Raw genomic sequence first — 26,812 nt, forward strand, 5'->3', positions numbered from 1 at the left:
CGTGTGGAATGCCAAAAAGGCAGCCTCCTATGTAAAACAGAAATAGGAATCAGGCCAATTCACATGCCAGCTCTGATTTGGTAGCACTGCCTGAAGTGCTGTATTGAGATTTTATTTTATTTTATTTTATTTTATTTTATTTTATTTATTTATTTATTTATTTTTTTTTTTGAGACAGAGTCTCACTTTGTTGCCCAGGCTAGAGTGAGTGCCGTGGCGTCAGCCTAGCTCACAGCAACCTCAAACTCCTGGGCTCAAGCGATCCTCCTGCCTCAGCCTCCCGAGTAGCTGGGACTACAGGCATGCGCCACCATGCCCGGCTAATTTTTTATATATATATTAGTTGACCAATTAATTTCTTTCTATTTATAGTAGAGAGGAGGTCTCGCTCTTGCTCAGGCTGGTTTCGAACTCCGGACCTTGAGCAATCCGCCCGTCTCGGCCTCCCAGAGAGCTAGGATTACAGGCGTGAGCCACCGCGCCCGGCCTGTATTGAGATTTTAAAGGTTCATCCAAGTTCAGTGTCTTGGTCAGTACTGAAGTCTGTCTTGGGTAGGTAAGAAATGGTGAACTCTGGGTATAATAGTCCATTGGAGAGAGAAAAGAAAATGTGAAAAATTGTATTTGTATGTATTTTTGTCTTATCCTTTCGACATTTCTTAGCATATTCTATAACATATATAATATATTAAAGTAGCAAGTATGGACATAGTTTATAAATGAAGTATTCTATGTGTATTGGAAGAGTGCTCAGGTTTTACTGATAGGAATGGACAGGTACAAAGTTTTGCAGATTACTGACGTTGAAGTGAAGCATGATACAAATATAACAGATGCTCAAAAAAGTGACCTGGAATACTATAAACACGAAAGTATCTCCTGAATTCTCAAAGAAAAAAGTAAAGTATATTCAGTTTGGTTTAATGCTTGATTTTTTTTCACAACAAAATATATGTTCTGTCTAAACAAGACAGAACATTACCTATGAGATATCTCTACCAAAAATGTTCAGTCTGCATCTAATTAGGAGAAAACAGTAGAGAAATCCAAATTAGAGTACATTGCATAAGGTATTTGGCTTTCAAAAATATCCATGTTATCAGAGACTTTTTTTTAAAGGCTCAGAAACTGTTCTATTAATAGATTAAAGGAGATTAAAGTGTTAGGGTAACTAAATGCAAACATGATCCTTGATTGGGTCTTGGGTTGCAAAGGAAAAAAGCTATGAAAGGATATTATTGGAAATTGGAGGACTTTGCATTTGGATTGCTTATGGTATTGTATTAGTGTTAATTTTTTAATTGTAATTTTTTTTGGTCATGTGGGAGACTGTCCCATTTTTAGGAGATACAGGCTGAAATAGGGATCAGGAGTCATGGTCTCTGTAAGTCAGTCTCAAATGGTTCAACAAACACATGAATTTAGGCAAGGGATATGGTCGTGTTTACTATTATTGTAGCTTTCCTGTAGGTTTGAAATATTTCAAAATAAATGTTAGGGGAAAATGTTATATAGGTTTTTTTTCCAATTCTCAGAAATCCAATAATGGTATATCAGACTACTTTCAGTCTACTAGATTGTTTCATTGATTGGGATACTGTTTTCTTCACCCCTTCTGAAGCAGATTTGCCAAGTGTTCTCCACCACAGTAGTAATCACTGGCATTTTCATATTCCAGGTGCCTTCACATCTATTGTATTATATTTATTATCGTGAATAGTCAAATACATGAAGCAGTTTGTGCCTTTAAGTCCCACAATCACAACTAACTTTTAAAAAAGTGCTCACCATGTGTCAGGCACTGTTCTATGTATTTTACACAGATCAACTCATTTCATCCTCACAACTACCCTAGAAGGGAGGTACCACTATTATTGCCATTTTCCAAAAAGGAAATTGAGGCACAGAGAAGTGGTATAACTTACCCAAAGCCGCATAGTCAGCGAGGGTGTAGTGGCAGAGGGTGTGGTTACTTTTAGCAGCCAGATCATGTAAGTTGGCTAGGAGTGGGGCTTTTGCTACTCGGACTTTTACTTTTCTCAGAGGGGTTATGTTATGGTTGCATGTCCACAGCAGAAAGGCTACTTTTTGAGAGAGGGAATAATAATAGTAATAATAATTACAGAAAATACCATCTTTGAATGCTCGCTTTGTGCCAGGCCCAGGTGAGATGTTTTCTGCCTGTTTAGTCTTCAGAATACCTCTGTAGGGTAAGGACTTTATTATCCCCATTGGACAAAAGAGGAAACAGGCAGAGAACTTCCAGTAACTCCTGCAGTCATAAGGCGCGGAGCCAGGTCTTGAATTGAAAGCAGTCTGACTCCAGAGCCTTGCCACCTCCCTGCTTAGCACCCCCGCCCCCAGCCCCATGGCTGGCTTAGCTCTGCCTGTCATCTCAATGGGTCTGAAGGTAACTGAGCTGTAGAAAGTGGGATGCTGGGTGATGGGCCACACTCTTCACTTTGTTCACCCTCTGTGTTCTCAGATGGGAACACTTAAATGATGAAGAGGATGAGGAGGAAGGAAGCATTGTATCCTTCCTCCTTGGGGCTTCTCACTGGGCTGTGAGATTCCATTCTCACCTCTCCTCCAGTTTGCCATTTTATTGAGTGACTTTGTTCAATTGAATGCACCTGGACAGAAAGTCCTCGCCATATTGACCATGGTCATTGCTTCGTCTTTACTTTTCCTTATGGGAACAATTCAAGGGGAGCCCCTACTCCTTTGAGGTGGAGGTGACTGGTGAAGTTCCCAAGAAGATCATCCAATTGCCCACTAACTCCTTTGCACCTGCCCTGTGTCCAGCTCACCTGCCTCCTCAGTGGCCAGTCCTTGGCCCTGGAGGACCAGGATGACCCAGCTCTGGTTATGGAAGTCCCAGCCAGGGGCAAAGCAGAAGAATCTCTCTTAAAGCTCTGCTCCCCAGGGTCTCCCTTCCCCAGGTTTGCACCTCAGCTTCCAGGACTGGGCAGTCTCTGTGTGCCCCCATCTCAATTAATAAATCAGCAACCAAAAACAATACATACTCATGGGACAGCACAAGAGGCAGCAGGATGAAGTGATTAAGAGCGAGCATGGACTCTGGAGCCAGACGACCTGGGTTGAATCCTGCATCCACCACTTACTGGCTGTGTGACCTTGGGCTGGTTACTTAGCCACTCTGAGTATTGTTTCCCTTTTCTGTAAAATAACAGAAAATAACAATATACTTCTCATAAAGTTGATGTGGAGATGAAATAATTTACTACATATCAAGTATGGGCAGTGCCTAGAACACAGTAAGCACTGCACAAAGGGTTGTTATTATTGCTAGTGGTCACAAGGTGCGAGGCCCGGCAGAGGAGACACAGGCGTATAGGACACACTCCCTGTCCATAGGAGCGGTAGTACAGCATTAATAAGGGTGCAGTTTGGGGGAGCCAAGTAGACCTTCAGTGTGTTATTCAATCCTATTGTACCTTAGTTTTCCCATCTGAAAACAATTCTCAGGGGGAAAGATGGTGGATTGTAAACGCCTCGCCAGGCACTTAGTTGGATCTCAATGTAGGTAAATTGTCTTCCCCTTTCCAGGAGCTTACACTGTGGCTGGGGGTAGAGAACAGGTCCAGAACTAGACAGTCAAATGCAGGCCATGTGCAGTGGGATCTGCAGGAGTTTAGGGGTCAGAGGTTTGGTTCCTGTAGCTCAACTGTTCCAAGGAGGCTTCCTGAAGAAGGACAGACCTGAGATGGACCTGGAAGGATGGATGAATAAACTGAGAGGACACTTGAGGTGGAGGAGATTGGGTGACCAGGGATGGGGGAGAGTTAGAGGAAATGGGGAGGGCAAAGAGAGGACCTGCTCTATTTTTATAAGTCTGCAGAGAAGGCAATTGTGCTCCTCTTCCCTTTCCCGCATCATTTTCTAGTTGGAGTTTTCCCTGTTATCTAATTTACATCCCTCTTGCTGTAGCTGAAGGTCAGTTCTCTCTAGAAGTGGAGGGCAATAGTTATTTCAGACTGAATGAGCTTTTGGTGTCTTCTTTAGGTGTCTTTATGCGTAATAGACAGATGAGATTTCTTAGACAAAAGTGGCAGGAATTCTGAAGGCCAGTTCCTAGTGAAAGTATTTGGCTACCAATGACCAAAATAAGGCATGATCTAAAATACAAGAACCAGGCCAGGTGGGGTGGCTGACATCTATAATCCTAGCACTCTGGGAGGCTGAGATGGGAGGATCACTTGAGCTCAGGAGCGAGATTAGACTGAGCAAGAGTGAGACCCCATCTCTACTAAAAATAGAAAAAATTACCCAGGTGTGGTGGTGCACACCTGTAGTCCCAGCAACTTGGGAGGCTGAGGCAGGAGGATCACTAGAGCCCAGGAGTTTGAGGTTGCTGTGAGCGAGGCTGATGCCACTGCACTCCAGCCTGGGTGACAGCGAGAATCTGTCTCATAAATAAATAAATCAAATGCAAGAACCAAGCTCGGGGATGCTTATAACAGGCAAGTGAGTGAAATAAAGAACAGATTCTTAAAACAGCACTGTGGGAAACACTGGCCAATCATTTTGTAAAATAAAGCTAGACACTTCTCCCCCAATATGATACATTGAATAAATGTAGGTAAAGATTTATACTTTTTAAAATAGGCCTTTATTGTAGGTACCCTTAAAATGCAGATTTTGGGGCTATATCATACACTTGGAGAATGAGAAGTTAGGGCCTAAGGATTTGGGCTGCATTTTCTGGGAATGGAAACTAGTACAACCTCTGTGGAAAGTAGTATGGAGATACCTCAAAGAGCTACAAGTAGAACTACCATTTGATCCAGCAATCCATTACTAGGAAATTACCCAAAGGAAAAAAAGATGTTCCATAAAAAAGACATCTGCACTTGAATGTTTATAGCAACACAATTCACAATTACAAAGATGTGGAAACAACCTAAGTGCCCATCAATTCCTTAGTGGATTAATAAAATGTGCTATATGGGCCAGGTGCAGAGGCTCATGCCTGTAATCCTAGCACTCTGGGAGGCCGAGGCGGGAGGATTGCTCGAGGTCAGGAGTTCAAGACCAGCCTGTGCAAGAGTGAGACACTGTCTCTACTAAACATAGAAATAAATTAGCTGGACAACTAAAAAATATATAGAAAAAATTAGCTGGTCATGGTGGCACATGCCTGTAGTCCCAGCTACTCAGGAGGCTGAGGCAGGAGGATCACTTGAGCTCAGGAGTTTGAGGTTGCTGTGAGCTAGGCTGATGCCATGGCACTCTAGCCTAGGCAACAGAGTGTGACTCTGTCTCAAAAAATAAATAAATAAGGCCGAGCGCGGTGTCTCCCGCCTGTAATCCTAGCACTCTGGGAGGCCAAGGCAGGCAGATTGCTCGAGGTCAGGAGTTCGAAACCAGCCTGAGCAAGAGCTAGACCCTGTCTCTACTATAAATAGAAAGAAATTAATTGGCCAACTAATATATATAGAAAAAAATTAGCTGGGCATGGTGGCACACGCCTGTAGTCCCAGCTACTTGGGAGACTGAGGCATTAGGATTGTTTGAACCCAGGAGTTTGAGGTTGCTGTGAGCTAGGCTGACGCCATGGCACTCACTCTAGCCTGGACAAAGTGAGACTCTTGTCTCAAAAGAAATAAAAAATAAAAAAATAAATAAAAATAAAATGTGGTATATGTATACCATGGAGTTCTCAGCCACAAAAATGAATGGTGATCTAGCACCTCTTGTATTATCCTGGATAGAGCTGGAGCCCATTCTACCAAGTGAAGTATCACAAGAATGGAAAAATAAGCACCACATGTACTCACCATTAAATGGGTATTAACTGATCAACACTTAAGTGCACATATAGTAATAACATTCATCAGGTGTCGGGCAGATGGGAGGGGGGAGGAGGGGATGGGCATATACACATGTAATGGGTGCGGTGTGCACTGTCTGGGGGATGGACATGCTTGAAGCTGGACATGGACATGCCTTGGGTAGGGCAAAGGCAATATATGTAACCTAAACATTTGTACCCCTGTTATATGCTGAAATTAAAAAAAATTAAAAAAAAACAATCTGCATTTTCAACAAGCTCCAGGGTGATAAGAATCATGTATAAATATTTCCTATATTGTGCTTGCTTCGGCAGCACATATACTAAAATTGGAACGATACAGAGAAGATTAGGGTGGCCCCTGTGCAAGGATGACACGAAAAAATTGTTAAAAAAAATATTTCCTATATTTTCTTCTAGTATTTATATAATTTCAGGGTGGGGAAGGCATGATTCAAAGGTACAAATCATTAAAGAAAATGTTGGTAAATCACTACATAAAAATAAACCTTCTATTTAAAAAGATTTATTTTGTGGCTCACGCCTGTAATCCTAGCACTCTGGGAGGTCGAGGAGGGAGGACTGTTCAGGGTCAGGAGTTCGAAACCAGCCTGAGCAAGAGCGAGACCCCGTCTCTACTAAAAAGGGAAAGAAAGTAATTGGCCAACTAAACATATATAGAAAAAATTAGCCAGGCATGGTGGCACATGCCTATAGTCCCAGCTACTTGGGAGGCTGAGGCAGAAGTATTTCTTGAGCCCAGGAGTTTGAGGTTGCTGTGAGCTAGGCTGATGACACAGCACTTTAGCCCCGGCAACAGAGTGAGACTCTGTCTCAAAAAAAAAAAAAAAAAAAAAAACCAGAAAAAAAACCACCTTCTATTTGTTAAAAAAAAGAAACCCACCATGAACCAAAAATTAAAGTCAAATAATGAATTAAAACTTTGTTTTCACAAAATATATGACAAAGAAAAAAATACTAAAAAGGGTTAATATCCTTAAAATGTAATGAGCACTTATAATCAATAAGAAAACACACTGGGCTTTCTGTAGAAAAAAAAGAAAAAAAAACAAATTAACAGAAAATTAAAAAAAAAGAAAATGCACATCCCTATAAAAGACTGAGTAAAGGACACGAATAGGTAATTTAAATAAGAAATGTAAATGTCTAATAATATACCCAAATAGATTATTACGAACAAACTATTTTTCATCTTTCCAGTTGTCATAGTTGTTTTAAAAAATAGATATCTAGTATTGGTGGAGTAGGTTGGGTCAGCCTTTCAGCAGGGAAATTTGGCAATAAGAACTGTATCAAAAGCCTTAGAATGTTTCATAACTTTAGGTTGAGAAATTCCACTTCTAGAAATTAATTCACTTCTAGAAATAATCATGAGTATGCACAATGATAATACCATAGAAAAGTTTTGCAGTATTGTTTTTAATAGGAAGAAATAGCAACAATTTAAATTTCTTGGCCAGTAAGGTGGCTCACCTCTGTAATCCTAGCACTCTGGGAGGCCAAGGCGGGCGGATTGCTCCAGGTCAGGAGTTCGAAACCAGGCTGAGCAAGAGCAAGACCCCTGTCTCTACTATAAATAGAAAGAAATTAATTGGCCAACTAATACATATATATATAGAAAAAATTAGCCAGGCATGGTGGCACATGCCTGGCGCAGTCCCAGCTACTCGGGAGGCTGAGGCGGCAGGATTGCTTGAGCCCAGGAGTTTGAGGTTGCTGTGAGCTAGGCTGATGCCACAGCACTCACGCTAGCCTGGGCAACAAAGTGAGACTCTGTTTCAAAAAAAAATATATTTTTTTTTCTAAAAAATTTAGCAGGGGCCATGCTAATCTTCTGTATTCTTCCAATTTTAGTATATGTGCTGCTGAAGCAAGCACTGAATGGTGAAATTGCAAGTGATTATTATTTTCCTTTTTTTGTGGCTTGTCTGTATTTTCCAAGATTTTTACAATGCAAAAAAAAATTTTTCATGATATGAAAACTACAATAAAATTCATCATATAAGAAAGAACAGTTACTTGAGAAAATAGCACAGAATTTGCATCTTCTACATAGTATCATTTCTCTAGTTATTTCCTTAGTGAGTAAGGAAGGAAACACTTCCTTAGTGTCTCCCAAGTCAGGAGGACTCCATGAGCTGCAGGGATCCTCAAGGCCTCATCCCTTTTGGAGCAATACCAGAGGTCTGCAGTCTGCCTGCTGGCCATGTGGAATCCAGCTTCCGTCCCAACTACAAAGTAACCCAAAGTTTGGGAGGTTGAAGAAATGGCCACTGGTAGGCCTTACACAGTCTGAGCAAGAAACTCCTTCAGACAGAGTCCAGTTTCTCCACCCAGTTTCCTCAAACAGAAATCGAGGCCAACTTTAAGGGCTTGTCCAACACCACACAACCAACTTAACAACAAGGCGAGGCCTTGAATCCATGGCCTTTCCTTCCTGTTGCGTTTCTGTAACATGCTGATTTAGACCAAGGCTCTTCATACTTTAAAGTACACAGGAATCTCGTTAAAATGCAGATTCTAACCCTGCGGGTCAGGGTTGGGCCTGAGAGTCTGCATGTCTTGCCAGCTCCCAGGCGATGCCGAGGTAGGTCGGAGAGTCACAGTTTTAAGTATTGATACACCGGTATGGGGCACAGAATCTGGGGCAAAGGGCCAGCTTCCCAATCTTAGCTCTCTCATGGGCCTGGTCTGTGTGATGGTTACGGTTACTGTGCCTCAGTTTCCAAGTTTTCATGAAGGTTCAGCGGTATTGTACATTAAGTTCTTCGGAACAGTATTTCCTAAAGAACTAGCTCTTGCATTATTCACCACATTCCTTACAGCAAGCGGCCGGTGAAGTAGGGTTTAACGAAGGAATAAATGAATGAATGAATGAATGACCTCCGGAGAACAGTTCTTTCCCCGGGCGAGCATAGTCAGAGAAGCAAAATGGGAGGGCCCTTTGGTGGCGAAGACACCCAGAAAGTTCTCCCCACCCGGGGGTCAGCAGGGCCGGGGCGCCCGGAAGCCGGCCGGCTCGCGCCCGGCGGGCCAATGGGCGGCGGGGAGGGCGGGGCGAGCGCGCCGCCAGCCCTTTCCGCCCGGGCGCCGGCAGCCCCGCCCCTCGGAACGTCGCGACGTCCGAGCATTCCACGGTTGCTACATCGTCGCGAGGGGCGGGGCGCCTGTCAGGGAAGCGGCGCGCGCGCGGGCAGCGGGCGGGCTGGGGCTCCGCCGCGCAGTGCCAGCGCCAGACCCGCGCCCGGCGCTCTGCGACCCGCCGCCCGCGCTCCGACTCGCGAGCCCGCACCGCCGCCCAGCCCGCGCGCCGCCCGAGAATGGAGCTGCTGTGTTGCGAGGGCACCCGGCACGCGCCCCGGGCCGGGCCGGACCCGCGGCTGCTGGGGGACCAACGTGTCCTGCAGAGCTTGCTCCGCCTGGAGGAGCGCTACGTGCCCCGCGCCTCCTACTTCCAGTGCGTGCAGAGGGAGATCAAGCCGCACATGCGGAAGATGCTGGCTTACTGGATGCTGGAGGTACCGCCCGGACGGGGCCCCTCTCCCGCCGCCTGTGGCTCTGGACATACGGGGCCGCCCTGTCGGGACATCCTGGCCCCAGTAGCGATCTGCGGGATGCCCCTGCGGCCCCGACTCCCGGGGCCTGGCCTTTCACTAGGGCACCTCGCCCGCCGCCTCGGTGGTGTCCCTTTCCCTTCCCCAGCCTTAAGCGGCCCCTTCTGACTGTGACTGCCACTCATTTGGCACCCTGAGTCTCTCTTCGGGCCGGGAAAGCGGGACAAGGGACACCCTCTCCTTTCCGGCTTCTCTCGGCGTCTCCTGCTTCCCTCCCCCGCCCAGTGTTCTCGGGAGAGCGCGCTTGGAAAACCCTGGGCCCGGCCGCCCCCGCCCCGGAGCCGGTTCCTGTGTCTGTCGCGGGGTTCTGGCGGGGAAGGCGGCGGGGGTGGCGCGCGCCCTGTTCCGGCCGACAGGGAAATGGAAAGTGCGGGAGGCAGCTGCAGGAGCCTCCTCCCTTCCCTTCGGGTGTGTGCAGTGGCGAGGGCAATGGGGGTAAGGTCCCAGCCCTCCGGCTACCATGGGTGACCCTTCCGAGCCACTTCCCCTCGCTGTGGGGGAGGGGAGTCCTGTTTGGAATCCTCCGTAAGGAGGGGCGCCTCTGCTTTACCCCCCCCCCCCATCCCAGGCAAGGGGATAGGGGAGGCGGCAACGCAGAGGAAGTGGGGGGCGTCGCGTTGCAGAGGGCGCATCCTCCTCAGTTATTGGTCCTTGTCACTGTAAATAGCTCACCCTCTCCCGTTTTTCGCTCCGTATTCCACCTCCCTTCAGCGCCCCTCTCCCCCTTAATGCTGCCGTGTTTCCCATGCTCCTGCCCCAGCGGTGACTGTGCGCCCTCTCCCAGGTGTGTGAGGAGCAGCGGTGTGAGGAGGAAGTCTTCCCCCTGGCCATGAACTACTTGGATCGCTACCTGTCCTGCGTCCCCACCCGAAAGGCGCAGTTGCAGCTCTTGGGTGCGGTCTGCATGCTGCTGGCCTCCAAGCTGCGGGAGACCACGCCCCTGACCATCGAAAAACTGTGCATCTACACGGACCATGCTGTCTCTCCCCGCCAGTTGCGGGTGCGTGTGTGATTCCCCCCACCCCAACACATACCGTCTCCCCACTTCCCAGGAAAGCGAAAGCTAAGACTGCAGAGGCTTTCTGCCCCCTGGACAGGGAGCAAGGCAAGCCCCCTGAGGGCTTTTTTACAAAGGAACTGGGTTGGAAGAAAAGAGGGGGGTAAGGTAGCACTCACAGGCTTGAGCTGCAGGCATGAACTAAACCCCCTCCTCCTGACCTCCAGGGGATGCCACTCCTTCCTGGTCTTTCCCCCAGATAGCAACAAGTCAAACTGCATGTCTAGCTCACTAGTACTTTGCCTCTGGGTTTACACAGCCACCATGAGTTATTTATTGGCAGCAGAAGGGCATGCCTGCACACCCCCACTGGAGTGGGGGAGTGGAATGTGCCTCATGTGGGGGAGGGGGGGCTGCCTTGGTTGAGTCTTTATCCCCGTGTGGACTTTGATAGAAAAGCCTCGCAGAGCAGATTAAAGCCAGGCCCTGATTACTTTAAGGAAGGGCTGATTCTTTTCATCGCACCTTCTTTCCTTCCCCTTATATCCCAGAAGAGACAGCTTCTTCCTAATCCTTCCTTCCCTGGCCTTATTCTGAGGAACTGGAGCAGCTGCTTTGGGCCTGGTGGAAACATCTTTCCCTTTCCCCTTAGCCAAAGGCTCAAGCTGAGGGACAGACAGGGAGCTGAGCTGCAGCTGCTTCCGATGTGATAATGGTGCCCCTCCCCCGCCTGCTGACTCTGACCAAGGTCTTTCATAACCCTGTGGGGAGCTGCTGTCACTCCTGTGGTTTGGGAAGTGGCTCCCAGGGCCTCTTGCTGGGAACTTGGGCTGGGCTCCTCTGAGGAAGGGCAGGAAAGTCGCTCACTGGTTCTGTCCTGCCTCGGAAGCAGCCTGGGAAGGAGGTGGGGGAGCTGCTTGGATTTGGAAGAGGTTATTTAAGGCATGCAGATCATCTCCTAGGGGGCCGAGGCGAGAGGGTGGGTGAGCTGGCACCTTCCTCCACCTTGCTCTGTGGCTGGCCAAGTCTTCTCCTGACCCTGAGAGGACTCTCTGGGCTCCATCTCCCAGGGAGGAGGGCAGCAAGCAGGCTGCTGTGATTGGCTGGCGGAGACGCCAGGGTACTGGGGCCCCCGGACTGCTGTGAGTCGAGGAACAGGATTCCTCTTCCTGCCAAGTAGCTCAGAGATGGGAGTAAGAGGCCGGAGTTGGGAATCCAGGAGGCTCCACAGCTCTTTGTGATGAATCTGGTAGTTTTTGGCAAGTCCAAAGGTGGAAGTAGTTTCCAGGGCCAGAGAGCAAGATGTTTTTGGAGGGATTAGGGCTAGAAGGTAGAAGGGAACTTCTTTTTTGTGAGAAGATTGGGGCTATATATGTGCCTTTGTGTGAGGGGAATTTTTCAGAACACGCAAAAAGTACCATCCCTGACTCCTGCCTGAGCTGGGGGTGGAGCGTCCAGAAGACTTCCTAGAAGGTCAGAGTGGGAAGAGACCTCGCAGAACTCCAGTCAGTCCAAGTCCTTGTGCAGCAGAGGAAGGTGGAGGCGCGGGGAAGGAGGAAGGGTCCTGCTTCAGCATTGCACTGAGCAGTGTAGAACCTAGGTCTTCTAGCTAGACCAGGTTGGCTTAAAAGTCAGGGATGTGACGAATGCTGCCAGCCTCTGAAGCTAATCACTCCCAGGGGTATGTTCTCTGCCAAGTAGGGCTGGGATTCTCAGGGGTTGCCGAGATATGGGGGAGGGTAGCCACCTTCCTCACATAGGACTCCGTTCCTCCCCACAGGGAGAGCCCCACTCCCAGTTGCCTTTTAGATAATTTCCTGGAGGCTATGTCCTTTCTGTTTACTCCTGAGTTAGGAGTTTGGCTACTGGGATAAGTTCTGAAAGTACAATCCTAGGTTCTCTGCCTTATTTCCAGACCAGGCTATTTTCTTGGGGGCCCTGTGAGAGGCTTGGAGCTGATTTGAGAGGCTGACACCTAAGCTTGGGCTAGGAGAGAGACAGCTGTGGCTGTGGGCCTGGAAGAGGTTGGGTGGGGTTGCCATTTCTGCCTCAATAAGGAGTCAAACCCACAAGTTCCTTCCTGAGATAAAACAATGAAGAAATCCTCATGTGTGCAATTTGGAAATGGGGCCAGATCTGGGAGCCCCAGACGAGTGGACTGGGGCGGAGCTCTCAGCCTCCCCCAAGACCTACCATTGGTACGCAGGCTTCGGTAGGTGGGGATAGGGGTTGGTCCCTCAGGGATCATCTGGATCCATCCTGTATGGCTTGGCCTCCACCTATCCTCCTGAGAGTCGAGTGACACTGGGCACCAGGGAGTCCAGTTGAAGAAAGGGGTGCCATACCTCAGCACCCACCCCTGATGTCCCACTAAGGGGATGTGGGTTGGGTTAGGCAACCTCCCATTTGAGGAACCTCAGAGGAGACTCAGTGGCTGTGTCATAGGAGGAGTGGCCTCATACTCCTGTTTATTCAAGAGGTGTGGACTTGGCTGGGATGCAGAGTTGTTGGGGGAGGCTAGTGGTGATCTCCCCTTTCACAATCCTTGGGGTTTTGAGAGTCTTTCTGCTTCATCCCAGAGTACCCTCAAGTTCATGGTGATATCTGCTGCTTTAGTCTTACAAGCCTGGCTGGAGAAGTGCTCAGAGCCTTGAATGAAGTCAGAACGCCTGGATTATTGGTCCCTTAAAGATAATCAGATAGGCTTAAAAGGGATATTCCACCTGGCACCTGGTTAATGTTCAATAAATGCTCGAAGCAAATGCCTGCAGCTCTTCTCTGCCTTGGACTCCATGGTGCCAAGTCCTTAAAACCAGAAGCAGAACTGGGGTCTTGAGCTTTCAGTTTGGGCTTCCTTTCCCCATGAGATTTCTGCTTTACTCCTCTTCCTTTCTCCAGTCACTGACCCCACCCTTTCTCCCATCCCCCAGGACTGGGAGGTGCTGGTTCTTGGGAAGCTCAAGTGGGACCTGGCTGCCGTCATTGCACATGATTTCCTAGCCCTGATTCTGCACCGACTCTCTCTGCCCCATGACCGACAGGCCTTGGTCAAAAAGCACGCCCAGACCTTTTTGGCCCTCTGCGCTACAGGTAAGAGCCCTGTGCACATTTTTTGCCAAACTGGGAAAATCAGAAGACTAAGGGTGAGTGGTAAGTAGGAGATTCCACCTTATACTCCTCTTAAAATTCATTTGTGGAAATTATATCCCGTTTGCCCCCAGTTTCAATAGTAAAAACATTATAATTGGAGGTGTACCGGATCTCAGAGACCCCCAGTGTGCAGGGAGGACAGTGAGGGTATAGAGAGGTGACTTGCTCAAGGTCTCACAGTAAGTTGGAAGCAGAACCCAGGTCTTTTGGCCCTAGTCATTTCCATACTAGGGATGGTTTCACCTATCCCCTGGTCTCTGGCCAGAACCACCCTGGACCTAGGGATATTTGCTGTATCTTACCCCACCCACTGCTGGGGTTTTCCAGTGTGTCCCCGGCTCCATTCATGCCACCTGGCACTTTCTCAGGAGTAGGAACTCTGCATTGGCTCTTATCCTTGAGGTTTTCTTGTCTCATGGTTCCCTCTCCTCCTTTCTAAGATTACACCTTTGCCATGTACCCACCGTCCATGATCGCAACAGGCAGCATTGGGGCTGCGGTGCAAGGCCTGGGTGCTTGCTCCACCTCCGGGGACGAGCTCACGGAGCTGCTGGCGGGGATCACCGGCACTGAAGTGGTGAGTGCTGGGTAGCAGTCTCTCCATTCATAAGGCAGCGCTGTCCCCTAAGCCTCCAGTAGAGGGAGGCATCCACCCCAACCTGGTCCCCTCTCCTGGCTTCACACCCTTGGGGCTTCTGTGGCTTTTTATCTCCTGCCTAGGTCTGGAGAAGAGCAAGTACCTTGGGCAGGGTGAAGGGTGCTGGCCCTAGGTGCCCTTTTCTTGCCAAGTGGCGTGCTGAAGAGGGGGTGGGGGATTTGGTGTCAGATGCAGGGCTGCTCTCACACCCTCTTGCCACATCCTCTTGCCAGTTTCTGAGAACTGAAGACCGATTCCTGGGGCTGGGCTGTGGCCTAACCTCCCCAGACTTCCCTGTGTGCTAGGTGTCCTTCCCCCACACCTGCTGCCAGATGTTGCTGGGGAAGCGTCCCTCTTCACTGTTCCCTCATGTTCCCAGGACTGCCTGCGGGCCTGTCAGGAGCAGATTGAAGCTGCGCTCAGGGAGAGCCTCAGGGAAGCTGCCCAGACCAGCTCCAGCCCAGCGCCTAAAGCCCCCCGGGGCTCCAGCAGCCAGGGGCCCACCCAGACCAGCACTCCCACAGATGTCACCGCCATCCACCTGTAGCCTTGGAGAGGCCCCCTCCAGTGGCCACTAAGCAGAGGAGGGGCCATTGCCACCCCCCTCCCTGCCTCCAGGAACAAACCATGCCACATCTGAAGCCTAAGGGGGCTCCTATTCCTCCCCTCATAAGACCCACGAGGGTCAGGTCCTATGTATCCCTGCAGTGTGCACTAAGGGGCCTGGCCAGCCAAGATTGTGTTTGGTGGCTAGCTGAGCTCCTCCTCCCGCATCTGACCAGCTCAGCTCCTTCCCTGACTCTAGCTGGGGGTGGGTTAGGCTGGTCAGACATTGGAATAGGTGAAATCCATGCACCAGCATTCCTTTTGAGGCCTCCCCTCCCCGGGGTCTCATGTTCTCAACTGCCAAAATGCCCCAGTGCCTTCTAAAGGTGTTGCCCCTTCTAGGGTTATTGTATTTGGATTAGGGGCCTCCCAAAGATGAAATTTCAGGCATAACTGATTGACAGACACGTGTGAGGGGAAATAGCCTAAATGGCTCCTCTCAGCACACTTTGGAGGCCCCTGTTTAATCCATGCTCACAGCTGCTCCTAGAGGGAGGGGCCTAGGTCTTGACCAGAGGGGCAGAAACCTACAAAATTCCTCCTTGCTTTGCTTTCTGCTCTGCTTCTCCTGTGTGATTGAAGGGTTTGGTGCTGAAGGAAGAGGTCGTTTTAATTTATTAATTGCTTTCAGTACAACTGTATGAGGGTATGGTGGGGCCTATCTGTCCCACAACTGGTGGTAACCCTGGTGGTTGCTATTTCCCTCCCCTCTGCAACTGGCTAAACAATCTTTGTGGCCCAGGAGCTGCTACAGCCTGGAGTGGGGTCATGCCTTCCTCTCCCTTTGGCCCTCTGCCCCATCCTCCAGGGAGGAGGATGAAGCAGGGATGCCCTGGAGGTGGCCAAGCCCCTGTCTGGAGAAGGAGGCAAGCCCTATTGACACAGGTCTTTCCTAAGGCCACAAGGTTTAGGCTGGTGGCCCAGGACCATCATGCTACCTTAATAAAGATTCTGGAATAAAACTGGCTTTGGCTTCTTGGAGTGGATGGTGGTGTGGGTAAAAGCCTATTTCTAGACTCTACAATCTAAGCAGGTGGAAGTCAATGGCCTAAAGCAGGGATCAAACGTTTTCTGTAAAGGGCTGGATATTTAGGCTTTGTGGGCTATATGGTCTCTGCCCCACATATACAGTCAGTTCTGCTTTATAATGTGACCTACACATTCTTAAAAATCACTATGATATGCAAAATTGCACAACAAAAACCACAGGGCTTATGGGAAAAATGGGGCTTGAGGTATAGCACCCAAAAACTTAATGAGTGACACATTTTTTAAAAAGGAAATAGAGAACAGCTTGGTTTTTACACATCAAATAGTTAGGAAATAGATAAATACTACAATAAACACAGCCCTTTATCTTGAAGAAGATATGAAGTTTGCTTGCGGAAACATGGAAGCTGACCTGGGATCTACTCATCCCTGGGCCCGACCTTATTCTGACCTTTCTTGGCCTCTGTATCTCTGCTTTTCTTGAGGAGGGGCTTTCTCTTGTAGTCCTTTCATCCACAGTAGAGACAGGACCATCTTTGGACAGCCTGCTCCTGGTTGCTGGCATTCAACCAAAGCAGCCTGTCTCATGTGAGGGGGAGGCAGCCAACACCCCCGCCCCCCCCCAGGGTGTAGCCTGGAGAAACAAACTTGTAGCTTAGGGTGGGGGGTTCCCTCCAGCTGAAGAGGGAAAGGCAAAAGACCGCCATTGACTATACCAAAACACAGAGGTTCAATAAATACCTGCCTTTGTTTTTATGGCATCCCGGTGACTTGACAACAGCCAGAGAGAAAGTACTTAAACCAAGTCCCAGCTGGGGAGTGGGAATGCTGGGGGTGTCCACTCTCAAGTCAGGTCTCAGAACTGAGCAGAAAGAAGGTAGGCCTAGAAGCAAGGAAGGAGCCAGCGAGGCCCTCTATCCTCCTTGTCCTAGGCCGGAAGTCATAGATGCTCCTGTGACCCATCACTGCTCTGAGCTGGGTCTGCCCCCATCAAGGCTCAGTCTCATCTTTAGTCACCAACAAGGGACCTGGTGTCTTCCCACACCCCTCCGATCAGGACAGGTGACTGTTTTCTTCATTCCATGGTGATGGGAACGTCTTCCACATCTCGGGGGACTGCACTCTGAAGCTCACGCCTGATTTCAGGGGACAGTTGTGGATGGGTCTGTAGCCGGAGCAGTTCTAGGAGGGCCTCTTTCTGTTCTGTGGCCAAGTCTGCCTTGTAGCGCTGGACCAAAGTCAGGAGGCACTGGTGCCAGAGCACAGGCAGCTCGCGATTCTCTGTCCGGAAGCCCAGGAAGTGGAAGACTAGGGCGTCCAGTACCCGGTAAGGCAGCGCGTACTTCTTATCCAGCAGCAGTCGCAGGAAGATGCTGTTGGCACCGCTGTATTTCATCTCAGCGATTTTGAGCATGGCCGCACTGGTGGGAAAGGGACGGGGGTGGGGGTGGGGGGTGGGATTAGTGGGGGAAATGTCAGAGGAAGGATCAACCAGTCCCTCAGCGGTTTTCCCCTCTTCTCTTCCTCTGCTGGCTCTTAAACTACAGGATTCCTAAGGGAGCCATCTCAGGCCTCCTCCTCACCTACTCAATCTCATTATACTCCCTTGACTCCAATTAACCATCTCTAAGTGGGTCCATCCTCAACCACTGGCCGAGACTTTGTCTCAATATCTAGTTAGAATATGTCCAAGTGTCTGGACATTGCCACCCCTAACCTACTTTCTTCCTTGTGTTCCTTATTCATTTATTCAACTATTTGTGGAGCATCTACCACAAGCCAGGCTCTGGGATCCTGTTCTTGTGGAGCTTACACTCTAGCAATGATACACCAACAAGCTTGTGGCTTAAACAAGCCACAAACTGAGGGCTATTCTTAATTCCTTCCCTACTCTGCCCTCCCCCATCCCCAAGTCTTGGCAATTCCACTGTCTGGAATATTCGCTGGCCAGTCCTCCTCCCCCCAACACAAACACTACCTGGAGTGCAACACAGGGATGGAGCACTTGGTGATGATGCTACCCACGATGATGGCTTCCCGGAGGGTACAAGTGCCTGACTCACACAGTGGGATCAGGATCCCTGGGGAGGATCAGAAGACATTGACTTTGAGTCCAGGTGAGCAAAAGGTGTTATAGCAGGAAGCACTCCCACCCACCCGAGGGACAGTCACTAAAACGTGGCCTGAGACCATTTCCCAAGTCGGGTCTGCTGCTTTTCCCTGAAGAGCCCTACCCCTTTCCTTTCTTCCCTGCCTCTGGGCCCCCACCTTTGAACCAGGCTCCAGGCTTGAACAGGGCCTTCTTGAGTGCCATGTAGAGGTGGAAGTTGAGCCGTTTGTATTCGGCAATGTCGTCTCGTACCCTGGGCAGCAGGACAAGGTTGTAGAAGCGCTGAGCCATGCGTTCCTTCAGGTTAGAGGCAAAAATCCTAGTAGGGTGTAAGGGGGGAGTTTCCAAGTCACATGATAGCCTGGACATGGCCCTTTAAATATCACTGTGGACAGCACATGCAAGAGATTTTAAAGTAAGATATGGAACCATTCTCTCAGTGACGGATGTGTGGGAGCTGTGGGAATGGAACCCCCAGGTTGGCTTAGAGAGAGACAAGGAGGGGGAACAAGATGTACCCAAATAGGGGGAATGCTGTCTGTTGTTGGCAGAACCAGAGTATTTCTAAACTGATGGCTCCTCAGCTACTCAGCTTCCTCTCCCAGCATGAGTCCTCTGTACTGTGCTGTCACAGTGGACCTGAGCATGCCTGGGTAGCCACAGACTTCTGAGGCTACTCTAACAGGGTTGTATCCCTGTAGCTATAATCACTCCCCTAGAAATTCATCATGGCAAGTTCCCAACTGGGTCTTGGCCCCCAAAATGAAACAGGAAAAGCTAGGAAAATGATTAAATAGAAGCATAAAAGAGAATTCTGGGACAAAGCTGAAATGTAATGGCAAAAGTAGGGAAAGCCTGTATGTCCCCAGCCCAACCCTCACCTATAGACCCAAGGCTACTTTAACTCCCATCTACTATACCTGGTAGCTTGGTACATAGCAGCTGCAGTCCAGGCCTCAGGCTCTGTGACATAGAGGATCTGCTCCCAGTTGGACAGTGCAGGGATGATCTTAAATGCCTTGGGCAGTTTTCCACTGCGATACTTAGATAACACCTAGGGATAAAAGAGGTAAAATAATCATCATTAACACCTATAGTGCTTGCTATGTGTCAGGTACTTATCTGGATGCTTTTTATATATTAACTCATTTCATCCTCATAGTAACCCTATAAAGAGGCGCCATTATGTTTGCTTTGCAGATGACAAGAGTTCTAGTAACTGTCCCAAGGTGCCAAGTAACTAACAGGCAGAGCAGGAATCTGAACCTACACAATGACTCTAAGTCTGTTTTCTGCTACCAAGCCTTATTTGGTATGGGGTGTGGGCAAAAAAGCCTGAGGCACCTGTAATCCTAGCATTCTGGTAGGCAGAGGCGGGCGGATTACTCGAGGTCAGGAGTTCGAAACCAGCCTGAGCAAGAGTGAGACCCATCTCTACTATAAATAGAAAGAAATTAATTGGCCAACTAATACATATATAGAAAAAATTAGCCAGGCATGGTGGTGCATGCCTGTAGTCCCAGCTACTTGGGAGGCTGAGGCAGGAGGATTGCTCGAGCCCAGGAGTCTGAGGTTGCTATGAGCTAGGCTGACACCAAAGCACTCACTCTAGCCTGGGCAACAAAGTGAGACTCTGTCTAAAAAAAAAAAAAAAAAAAAAGCTTGAGGCAGGAGCCCACAGCCCCTGTGGCTCCCCTCTCAGTTCTTACCTCTCGGACCCCCTTGTAGACCTCCAGCACCCGGGGATCCAGCTGGGGCATAGGGAAGCCTGACACCTCTGACATGACCGTCTCAACCTCTGTCTGCTTCTCAGTCAGCTTCTCCATGATGATGTCAGCCAGGGTGCGCCTAAGAGGCGAGGTGCCCAGGGAAGGGGAGGGAGAAGGAGAGCTGTGGTCATTGCCTGGGAAGCTCCAGACTCTGCACACAGTCCCTTGTGAGCACTGACAAACTGTGATCCTGCTGGGATGAACAGCCTCAGTCCCCTCTCTGCACTCATTCACTCACCACAGAATCACTGCAGCGTCCAACAGAACTAAAAGTCATTCAATTTACGACAAAGCTGGGAGTTGTATGGCATTATGATGAACCCAACTCAGAAGTCATTCTGCCCAGGTTCAAATGCTGGCTCTTCCACTCCCTGTGATCTTTGGCATGTTACTTTACCTCTCTATGCTTCAGTTTCCTCATCTGTGAAGAGGAATAGTAACAGTTCCTACCTCATAAGGTTAATCTAAGGATTAAATAAGTTAATGTGTATTTGTTACTTGGAACTATCGGCACATAGCGTGTAAGGAGCGCCAACTCTTTCAAACAACCCAGCAATATGTTGAGGACTCTCCAGTGACAAATTCCTGGTCTAGGGTAGTCTATTATAGATAATCTTAATTATCTATAAGATTTCAAGTAGCTGGGATCAATAGGGGATATTATGGCTCAAACTCTCCCCTGTTTGAATTTATTAAAATTAAAATCTATGGAAATATTTCTAAGACCTGTTATAATCTTCTCAGTCTCCTTAAACAGAGTACTATATATCAAACATGATCTTAATGAATTAGAATGATCATCACCTTGGGCTGTGGTGTAATAACAGCATCTTCAGAGGTGGCTGCTGAAGTGTATTTAAAACTGCCCGTTTTCTGAGGGCCTACTCCATACCAGGCACTGAGTTTCGGACTTTCCAGATAGTATGTCTTATATTCTGTGCAACGCTTATGGGAGACACGGGAACTTACTCAGACATGGGAGCTAAGACTTAGGTTAATAACTTGCCCAAGGTGTCACAGCTGTCAAGTAAGGGGAAAGAGTCAAACTTAGGTCTTTCAAGTTCTAAAGTTAAGGTATTTTACAATACCTTACAATGTGCCCCCAAACTAACTGGCCTCTGCTGAGCTTATGTGGATCTAGGCTTGCTTTCTGAAGATGCCAGCTATCGTTTTTAGGACTGCCAGGAGTTCCTGTTTTTAGTAGTTTGTCTCTTCTATTTACTGCAAGCTGGAAAACCATTCTGCTAAGTCCATCAGAATTATCTGTAAAGTAGGCGTTATGAGGTGCTCAGTGAGAACCTGAGAGGCTCTCTGGTGGGATCAGCCCAAGTACATACTTTGTGACATCTGTTTCAGCTGTTGGGCATCAGTCTGAGTGAAGGGCTCATTTCTTCATTCTGTGCTCTCAAATGAGCTGTCGCAGAACTTATCCGCCTCCCTGTCTTTTTACAGTATGATTAGCAATGAGAGATGCATTAACCCCAAACAGCCTGAAGAACCAAGGACAATATGTTATTACCAGAGGGTGAGAATGAACTGGTTGAGGGCCCTTATCCTAGACTTCTCTCCTAAGGGCCAAAATCCCTGGCCTCAGGAATTTCACCACAGGCAGCCTCAATGCCTGCCTGTTTTGGAGTTAGCATTTATTATAGAACAGAGTAAAGTAGTGCTTCTAACTGGAGGTGATTCTCACCCCCCTGCTCCCCACCAACCCTGGGGACATCTGCCAATGTCTGGAGTCATTTTGGCTATCACAATCAGAGGGAAGGTCACTACTAGTATCTAGATGGTAGAGATCAGAGATTATCCTAAACATCCTATACTGCACGGGACAGCCTCCACAAAAAAGAATTATCCAGCCCAAAATGCCAATAGTGGTGAGGCTGAAAAACCCTGGATAAATGAAGCTTTGGTATGAAAGAGATCTGTCCAAGGAAGATAAATTTACCACTAAAAAACTAAGCATACTAAGACCAAATGCAATGGAATGGATGGCTCCAGAGACATAAAAAGGGCCTTTACCTGTTTCCTTGGGTAACTGGGCAGTTCTAGAACAAATGTACATTAGAAAAGAGATTTTGAGTCTGGGTCATTTCCCTATTCAGAATGGTCCTTTGAGGGTGGGCCAGTTCTGTCAAGGTGGTCCCCCAAAACTAGCAATGCCAAGACCCTTTCCAGAGGCAAAGAATCAAAAGCCTGCCAGGGTACTTGTTTCTCTGTAGAAACTTTCTACCAGGACCCACTATCTCAAATCCCCAGGCCAACCTGGCAGGAGGGTTCTTGTTCATGAACATCTCAATGGCACGCTCATCCTCAGGGTCTACAACCACCTCTGCATGGTGGCCCACTCCTGTCATTGTGGCAGCCTTCTCCAGGGTGGGCCACTCCTCATCCTCATCATCTGATCCATCCTGTGGCACTCCTGGACCTAGAAAAGGGGAGATGAAATGGGTGAGCACAGCAAGGAGTGGGTGAGGGATTTAGTCAATTTATAATAACTTTACCCATTGCGTAGTACAAGCCTCACACGTGCTTGTGACAGATACAGACGTGTGCAATGAAACAGGTGAGGCACATACTATCTTCCTATTCCCAGAGACTTGCAATTTCGCTTGAGACAAAATGTATACACAGGAAACAATGAGAAAAGCAATGCTAACAAATAACAGTTAACATACCATACTCAGTTATGTAGCAGAATTTTCTAAACACTGTACCTATGTTAACTGGTTAACCCTCAAAACCCTAAGAAGTAGCTACTATTATTATACCCAGTTTCAGTGGGGACACCGAGGCACAGAAAAGTTCAGTATATGCCTAAGGCAGGTTGTCTGGGTCTAGGCTGCTTTCTTCACCACTATCCTACACACAGTAGAGCTTGATTATATGCCAAAATGAGTGGTAGAAATAATATTAATATATACACTTAGAAGATGAGTGCTCAGGATGGTTAAGCTCCAGAAAGGCAGTTCGGGAACAGGAGGAGTATGTTTCAGATCTGGGTAACAATACTGGAAAAAGGGCTTAGTTGCGTCTCATAGGCAATGGCAAAAAATGGGGCTAGATGGGAATGGTGAAGACAGACTGGAAGGCCTTATAAAAGCCAGGCAGAGTTCAGATTTTAATCCATCAGTTCATTTGAATAAATGATTTTTGGAAGGTTAAAGCTGTCTAGGCATCTGGAAAGAAGTCTAATAATCCAAGTGGACAGATAAAATGCTACATATAAATAGGTCATTAAGAACAAAGGCAGTCCAGTCTGAGCAAGAGCTAGACCCCGTCTCTACTAAAAAAAGTATATAATAATAATAATAATAATTAGCTGGGCATGGTGGCACATGCCTGTAGTCCTAGCTACTTGGGAGGCTGAGCAATCTCAGTAGGATTGCTCGAGCCCAGGAGTTTGAGGTTGCTGTGAGCTAGGCTGACGCTACAGCATTCTAGCCCAGGCAACAGAGGGAGACTATGTCTCAAAAAAAATTTAAAAAAAAGAACAGAGGCAGTGTGTGATAAAAGCTAAATAAGGGGGAACAGACATTTTGTTTCCACATGCCAACAACTCCCAAATCTGTACCTGGGAGTGGATTCCCTACCTTCTCGCCAGACCCTAATTCCAGGTGCCTTGTGTACAGCCATTTTTGGTTGACCCACAGACATGCCAAATTTCACCTGTCATCAACTAAACTCATTGTCTTTCCTTCCTAGGTCTACAGTACTCACGTTTTATTTAGTCAGTCTTGTACTCAAAGTCTCCAAAGCTTCCCACTGCTGTTTTAAAATGGCTTTTTAAAAATTTTAATTAATTCTCAGATCTAAGGAAGGTGAAGAAATCATAATAAAAAAAATAAAAAATTTTAATTATTATGGGTACATAATAGTTGTATATCTTTATAGGGTATATATGATGCTTTGACGCAGGCAGACAGTGAGAATTAATCTAATCAGGGCAATTGGGGTATCCACCATCTCAGGCATTTAACATTTCTTTGTGTTAGGAAATTCCAATTCCACTCTTTTTATTTATTTTTGAGACAGAGTCTCACTTTGTTGCCCAGGCTAGAGTGAGTGCCGTGGCATTAGCCTAGCTCACAGCAACCTCAAATTCCTGGGCTCAAGCAATCCTCCTGCCTCAGCCTCCTGAGTAGCTGGGACGACAGACATGTGCCACCATGCCCGGCTAATTTTTTCTATATATATGTTAGTTGGCCAATTAATTTCTTTCTATTTATAGTAGAGATGGATCTCACTCTTGCTCAGGCTGGTTTCGAACTCCTGACCTGGAGCAATCCTCCCACCTTGGCCTCCCAGAGTACTAGGATTACAGGTGTGAGCCACCGCGCCTGGCCCAATTCCACTCTTTTAGAGGATAAATGATAAGAGGCTGGCTTTAAATTCTGGGCATAGCCTCCAAGTCTTTTGTAGGCTTCGCTCTTACCTACCTCACCATCATTCATTAATCCACCCATTCAGCAAACATTGAATGCCTACTTTATGTGATGCCCTGTTATGGGTGCTGAAAATATATCAGTGAACAGTAAAAACAAAATGTCTGCCCTTATAGAGGTTACATTCTAATTGGATGAGACAAATATAAATAAGTATCACCATACTAGGTTAAAAGAAGATAAGCACTATGGAAAAAAATAGAGCACAGATGAAAGGAGTATGGAGACAGGTAGGGATGTTGCAATTTTAAATGGAGTGGTCACTATAGGCCTGTCTGAGAAGAAACTAAGCCTAAAGGTGTGAGGGAACAAACAGACTATCCTAGGCAGAAGGAATAACCAGGGTAAAGGCCCTAATTTCCCATGTTTAAGAAGCAATGAAGCCTATATAGGTGGAGCACAAAGGACAAAGAGGAAAGTAGTGCAAGAGAACAGACTGGCAGTGGAGGCAGATCATACAGGATGTTGCAGACCACCGTAACCCACTAGCTGCTAAGTGGATTGTAGGGGGTATGTGATACTAATTAGGAAGCCAGTGCAATAATCTAGGTGAGAGATCATGGTAGCTAGAACATCATGGTGTTCCAAGGTTGTGAAAAGTGGTCTGATTCTGGATCTATCCTGAAGACTTATTAGAATTTCCTGACAGATCAGATGTGCAGTGAGACAGAAAGAGAGGAGTCCAACATTTCTGTCTTGAGCAAATCAAAGGGTATCATGCTGAGATGGGGAAGACAGTGGGAGGTCAGGATTCCTGTTTTGGACATGTTTAATTTGAGATGTCTTTTAGACTTCATTGAAAATGCCAAATAGGCAGTTGAATATAAGAATCTGAGTTTCCGCTGGGCGCAGTGGCTCACGCCTGTAATCCTAGCACTCTGGGAGGCCGAGGCAGGCAGATTACTAGAGGTCAGGAGTTCGAAACCGGCCTGAGCAAGAGCGAGACCCCTGTCTCTACTATAAATAGAAAGAAATTAATTGGCCAACTAATATATATAGAAAAAATTAGCTGGGCATGGTAGCTACTCGGAAGGCTGAGGCAGAAGGATTGCTTGAGCCCAGGAGTTTGAGGTTGCTGTGAGCTAGGCTGCCGCTATGGCACTCACTCTAGCCTGGGCAACAAAGTGAGACTCTATCTCAAAAAAAAAAAAAAAAAGGATCTGGGTTTCATGGAAGAGATGAGGGATAGAATATAAATCTGGGAGTAGTCACCAAATAGATGTTGTTTAAACCATGAAACTTGATGACAGCACCAAAGAGAATGTATTTGAAGAGAAGAGGTCTGAGGATTCAAGATAAGAGGCTGAAGAAAAATGAAGAGTTGGCCAAGGATACTGAGAGGTGAGGTAGTAGTGAAATAGAAGTGTGATGTCTTAAAAACCAAGTGAAGACTATAGGCAGGAGGCCAGTATTCAATTGTGCCAAATAGTGCTTTAAGATGAAGTCTAAGAAATGGTTGCTTCAGAGGTCAATACTCCCTCCCTACTGAGAATATATCAAAAGTCTTTCAATTCATCTCTCTCTTTGGCTCCAAACAATACTGGTGTTTTCTGCTCAAACACTCCTCATTCTTTTTTTGGTCTCAGCGCAAAGGTCATGCAATCTGGGAAGCCTGACCCCAAGATTAATGCTAGTGTTACCAGGAAAATGATACTCTATCATGAAACATATTACCCTAATAGTCTATTTAATTGTCTTTCCTGGGCTTGATCGTAAAGTCTTGAAGTCAGACACAAGTCTATTTTGTTTATTTCTGTGCCCAAACCATGCCAACTCTGAGCATAGTGCAAAGCTCGTGGTACAGACATCCCATAAATACTCACAAAACCAATGGATAAATGCTATAACTCAGTGGCGCAAGCGATCACTTTCTGTAGGCTTAACTTTGGAAGCCCCTAGAAGGAAGTGTCTAAACTAAGAGAGGGCGTGGAAGGCCCAGGTTAGGGCTGTCTCCCATGCCATTAGCTTTGCAAGTGTGATATGAATCCCTTTGCTGATTTCAAACTATTCCCCTGACGGACACCTTTTAGGTGTCCACCCGACCCCTAACTAACCACTTTCCCTCTCTCGCAACACTCACCCAGCCGCGTGGTGCGTTCCCGTGGTGCCGCGGTACTGACCCCAGTCCCATGCTCGGTCTCGAGTTCCTCCTGTTGCTGCCGCGCTTGCTGCAAAATCCGTCGGCTCAGCCGCGGCCCCACATACTCTTCCTCCTCTTCTCCGGTTCCGCGACCCCGCCGCTTTTCCCGAGCCCCTGTCCGCACCGCGTCCCCAGCCAGGATCTGCTCGGCCAGGGGTGCATGTTTTTCCTGAGCCCCGGCCCCTCGGGCCGCCTTGAATTTGGGCATTTTTCTCGAAAAAATTGCCGGAAAGGTTCACACGTGGGGACGGAGAAATGGCTGGAATGCGCTTGCGCAGTGAATTCCTAGGTGCCAAGACGCCTCGCAGCTATCACAGTCCCCCCTAGCGGTTGGAGGCCAGAAGTGCCACCAGCGCCGCCCCACCCACCAAAAGAGCTCCCGGGTTCCGGAGCTGAACTCCCGATTAAATTCATTGTCTTTAATGTTGGTTTCTCTAACTGGTGGCAGGCTAAGCCTCGCTTTGCTAGCTTCGTGGAACTAGGCCTAGGGTGCCTAGCCAAACGAGAAGATCCGAAGC

The 26,812-nt window shown here is 47.8% G+C and overlaps 2 protein-coding genes, 1 non-coding gene and 1 pseudogene across 7 annotated transcripts in view; 2 read left to right on the forward strand and 2 right to left on the reverse strand.

The window, feature by feature from the left end:
- The window catches only part of CCND3 (cyclin D3), an 82,760-nt gene extending 66,939 nt beyond the window's left edge, over positions 1-15,821 (forward strand). The window contains exons 1-6 of one of the 4 annotated variants that reach the window (XM_076003357.1): positions 8,973-9,353; positions 9,648-9,858; positions 10,235-10,450; positions 13,378-13,537; positions 14,038-14,174; positions 14,614-15,821. In XM_076003357.1, the coding sequence (XP_075859472.1) occupies positions 9,157-9,353; positions 9,648-9,858; positions 10,235-10,450; positions 13,378-13,537; positions 14,038-14,174; positions 14,614-14,781 (1,089 nt within the window). In that variant the 5' untranslated portion in view covers positions 8,973-9,156 and the 3' untranslated portion in view covers positions 14,782-15,821. Of the gene's footprint in view, positions 1-8,972; positions 9,355-9,647; positions 9,859-10,234; positions 10,451-13,377; positions 13,538-14,037; positions 14,175-14,613 lie in introns of those variants that run through there. The other 3 variants (XM_012773229.2, XM_012773230.2, XM_076003356.1) reach the window with 3 other exon arrangements.
- LOC142871211 (U6 spliceosomal RNA) lies at positions 6,119-6,222 on the forward strand. Its single transcript, XR_012919474.1, has one exon. It is a non-coding gene; the product is annotated as a U6 spliceosomal RNA (small nuclear RNA).
- Positions 7,618-7,714, reverse strand: LOC142871234 (uncharacterized; annotated as a pseudogene).
- Positions 15,822-16,559: 738 nt separating the features above from the next.
- Positions 16,560-26,777, reverse strand: BYSL (bystin like). Of its 2 annotated transcripts, none has more exons than XM_012773222.3 (7): positions 26,235-26,777; positions 21,975-22,137; positions 19,650-19,788; positions 18,861-18,994; positions 18,099-18,259; positions 17,809-17,911; positions 16,560-17,251 (listed from the first exon to the last, which is right to left on the reverse strand). In XM_012773222.3, the coding sequence occupies exons 1-7, from the start codon at positions 26,500-26,502 to the stop codon at positions 16,906-16,908; spliced, it is 1,314 nt and encodes a 437-aa protein (XP_012628676.1). In that variant the 5' UTR covers positions 26,503-26,777; the 3' UTR covers positions 16,560-16,905. The 2 variants fall into 2 exon arrangements, with proteins under 2 accessions (XP_012628676.1, XP_075859469.1); XM_076003354.1 differs by having other exon boundaries at positions 26,275-26,353.
- Between the last annotated feature and the right edge of the window lie 35 nt (positions 26,778-26,812).

The sequence above is a fragment of the Microcebus murinus genome, chromosome 5 (genome assembly GCF_040939455.1).
Source record: "Microcebus murinus isolate Inina chromosome 5, M.murinus_Inina_mat1.0, whole genome shotgun sequence".
In the NCBI taxonomy this organism is placed as follows: Eukaryota; Metazoa; Chordata; class Mammalia; order Primates; family Cheirogaleidae; genus Microcebus; species Microcebus murinus.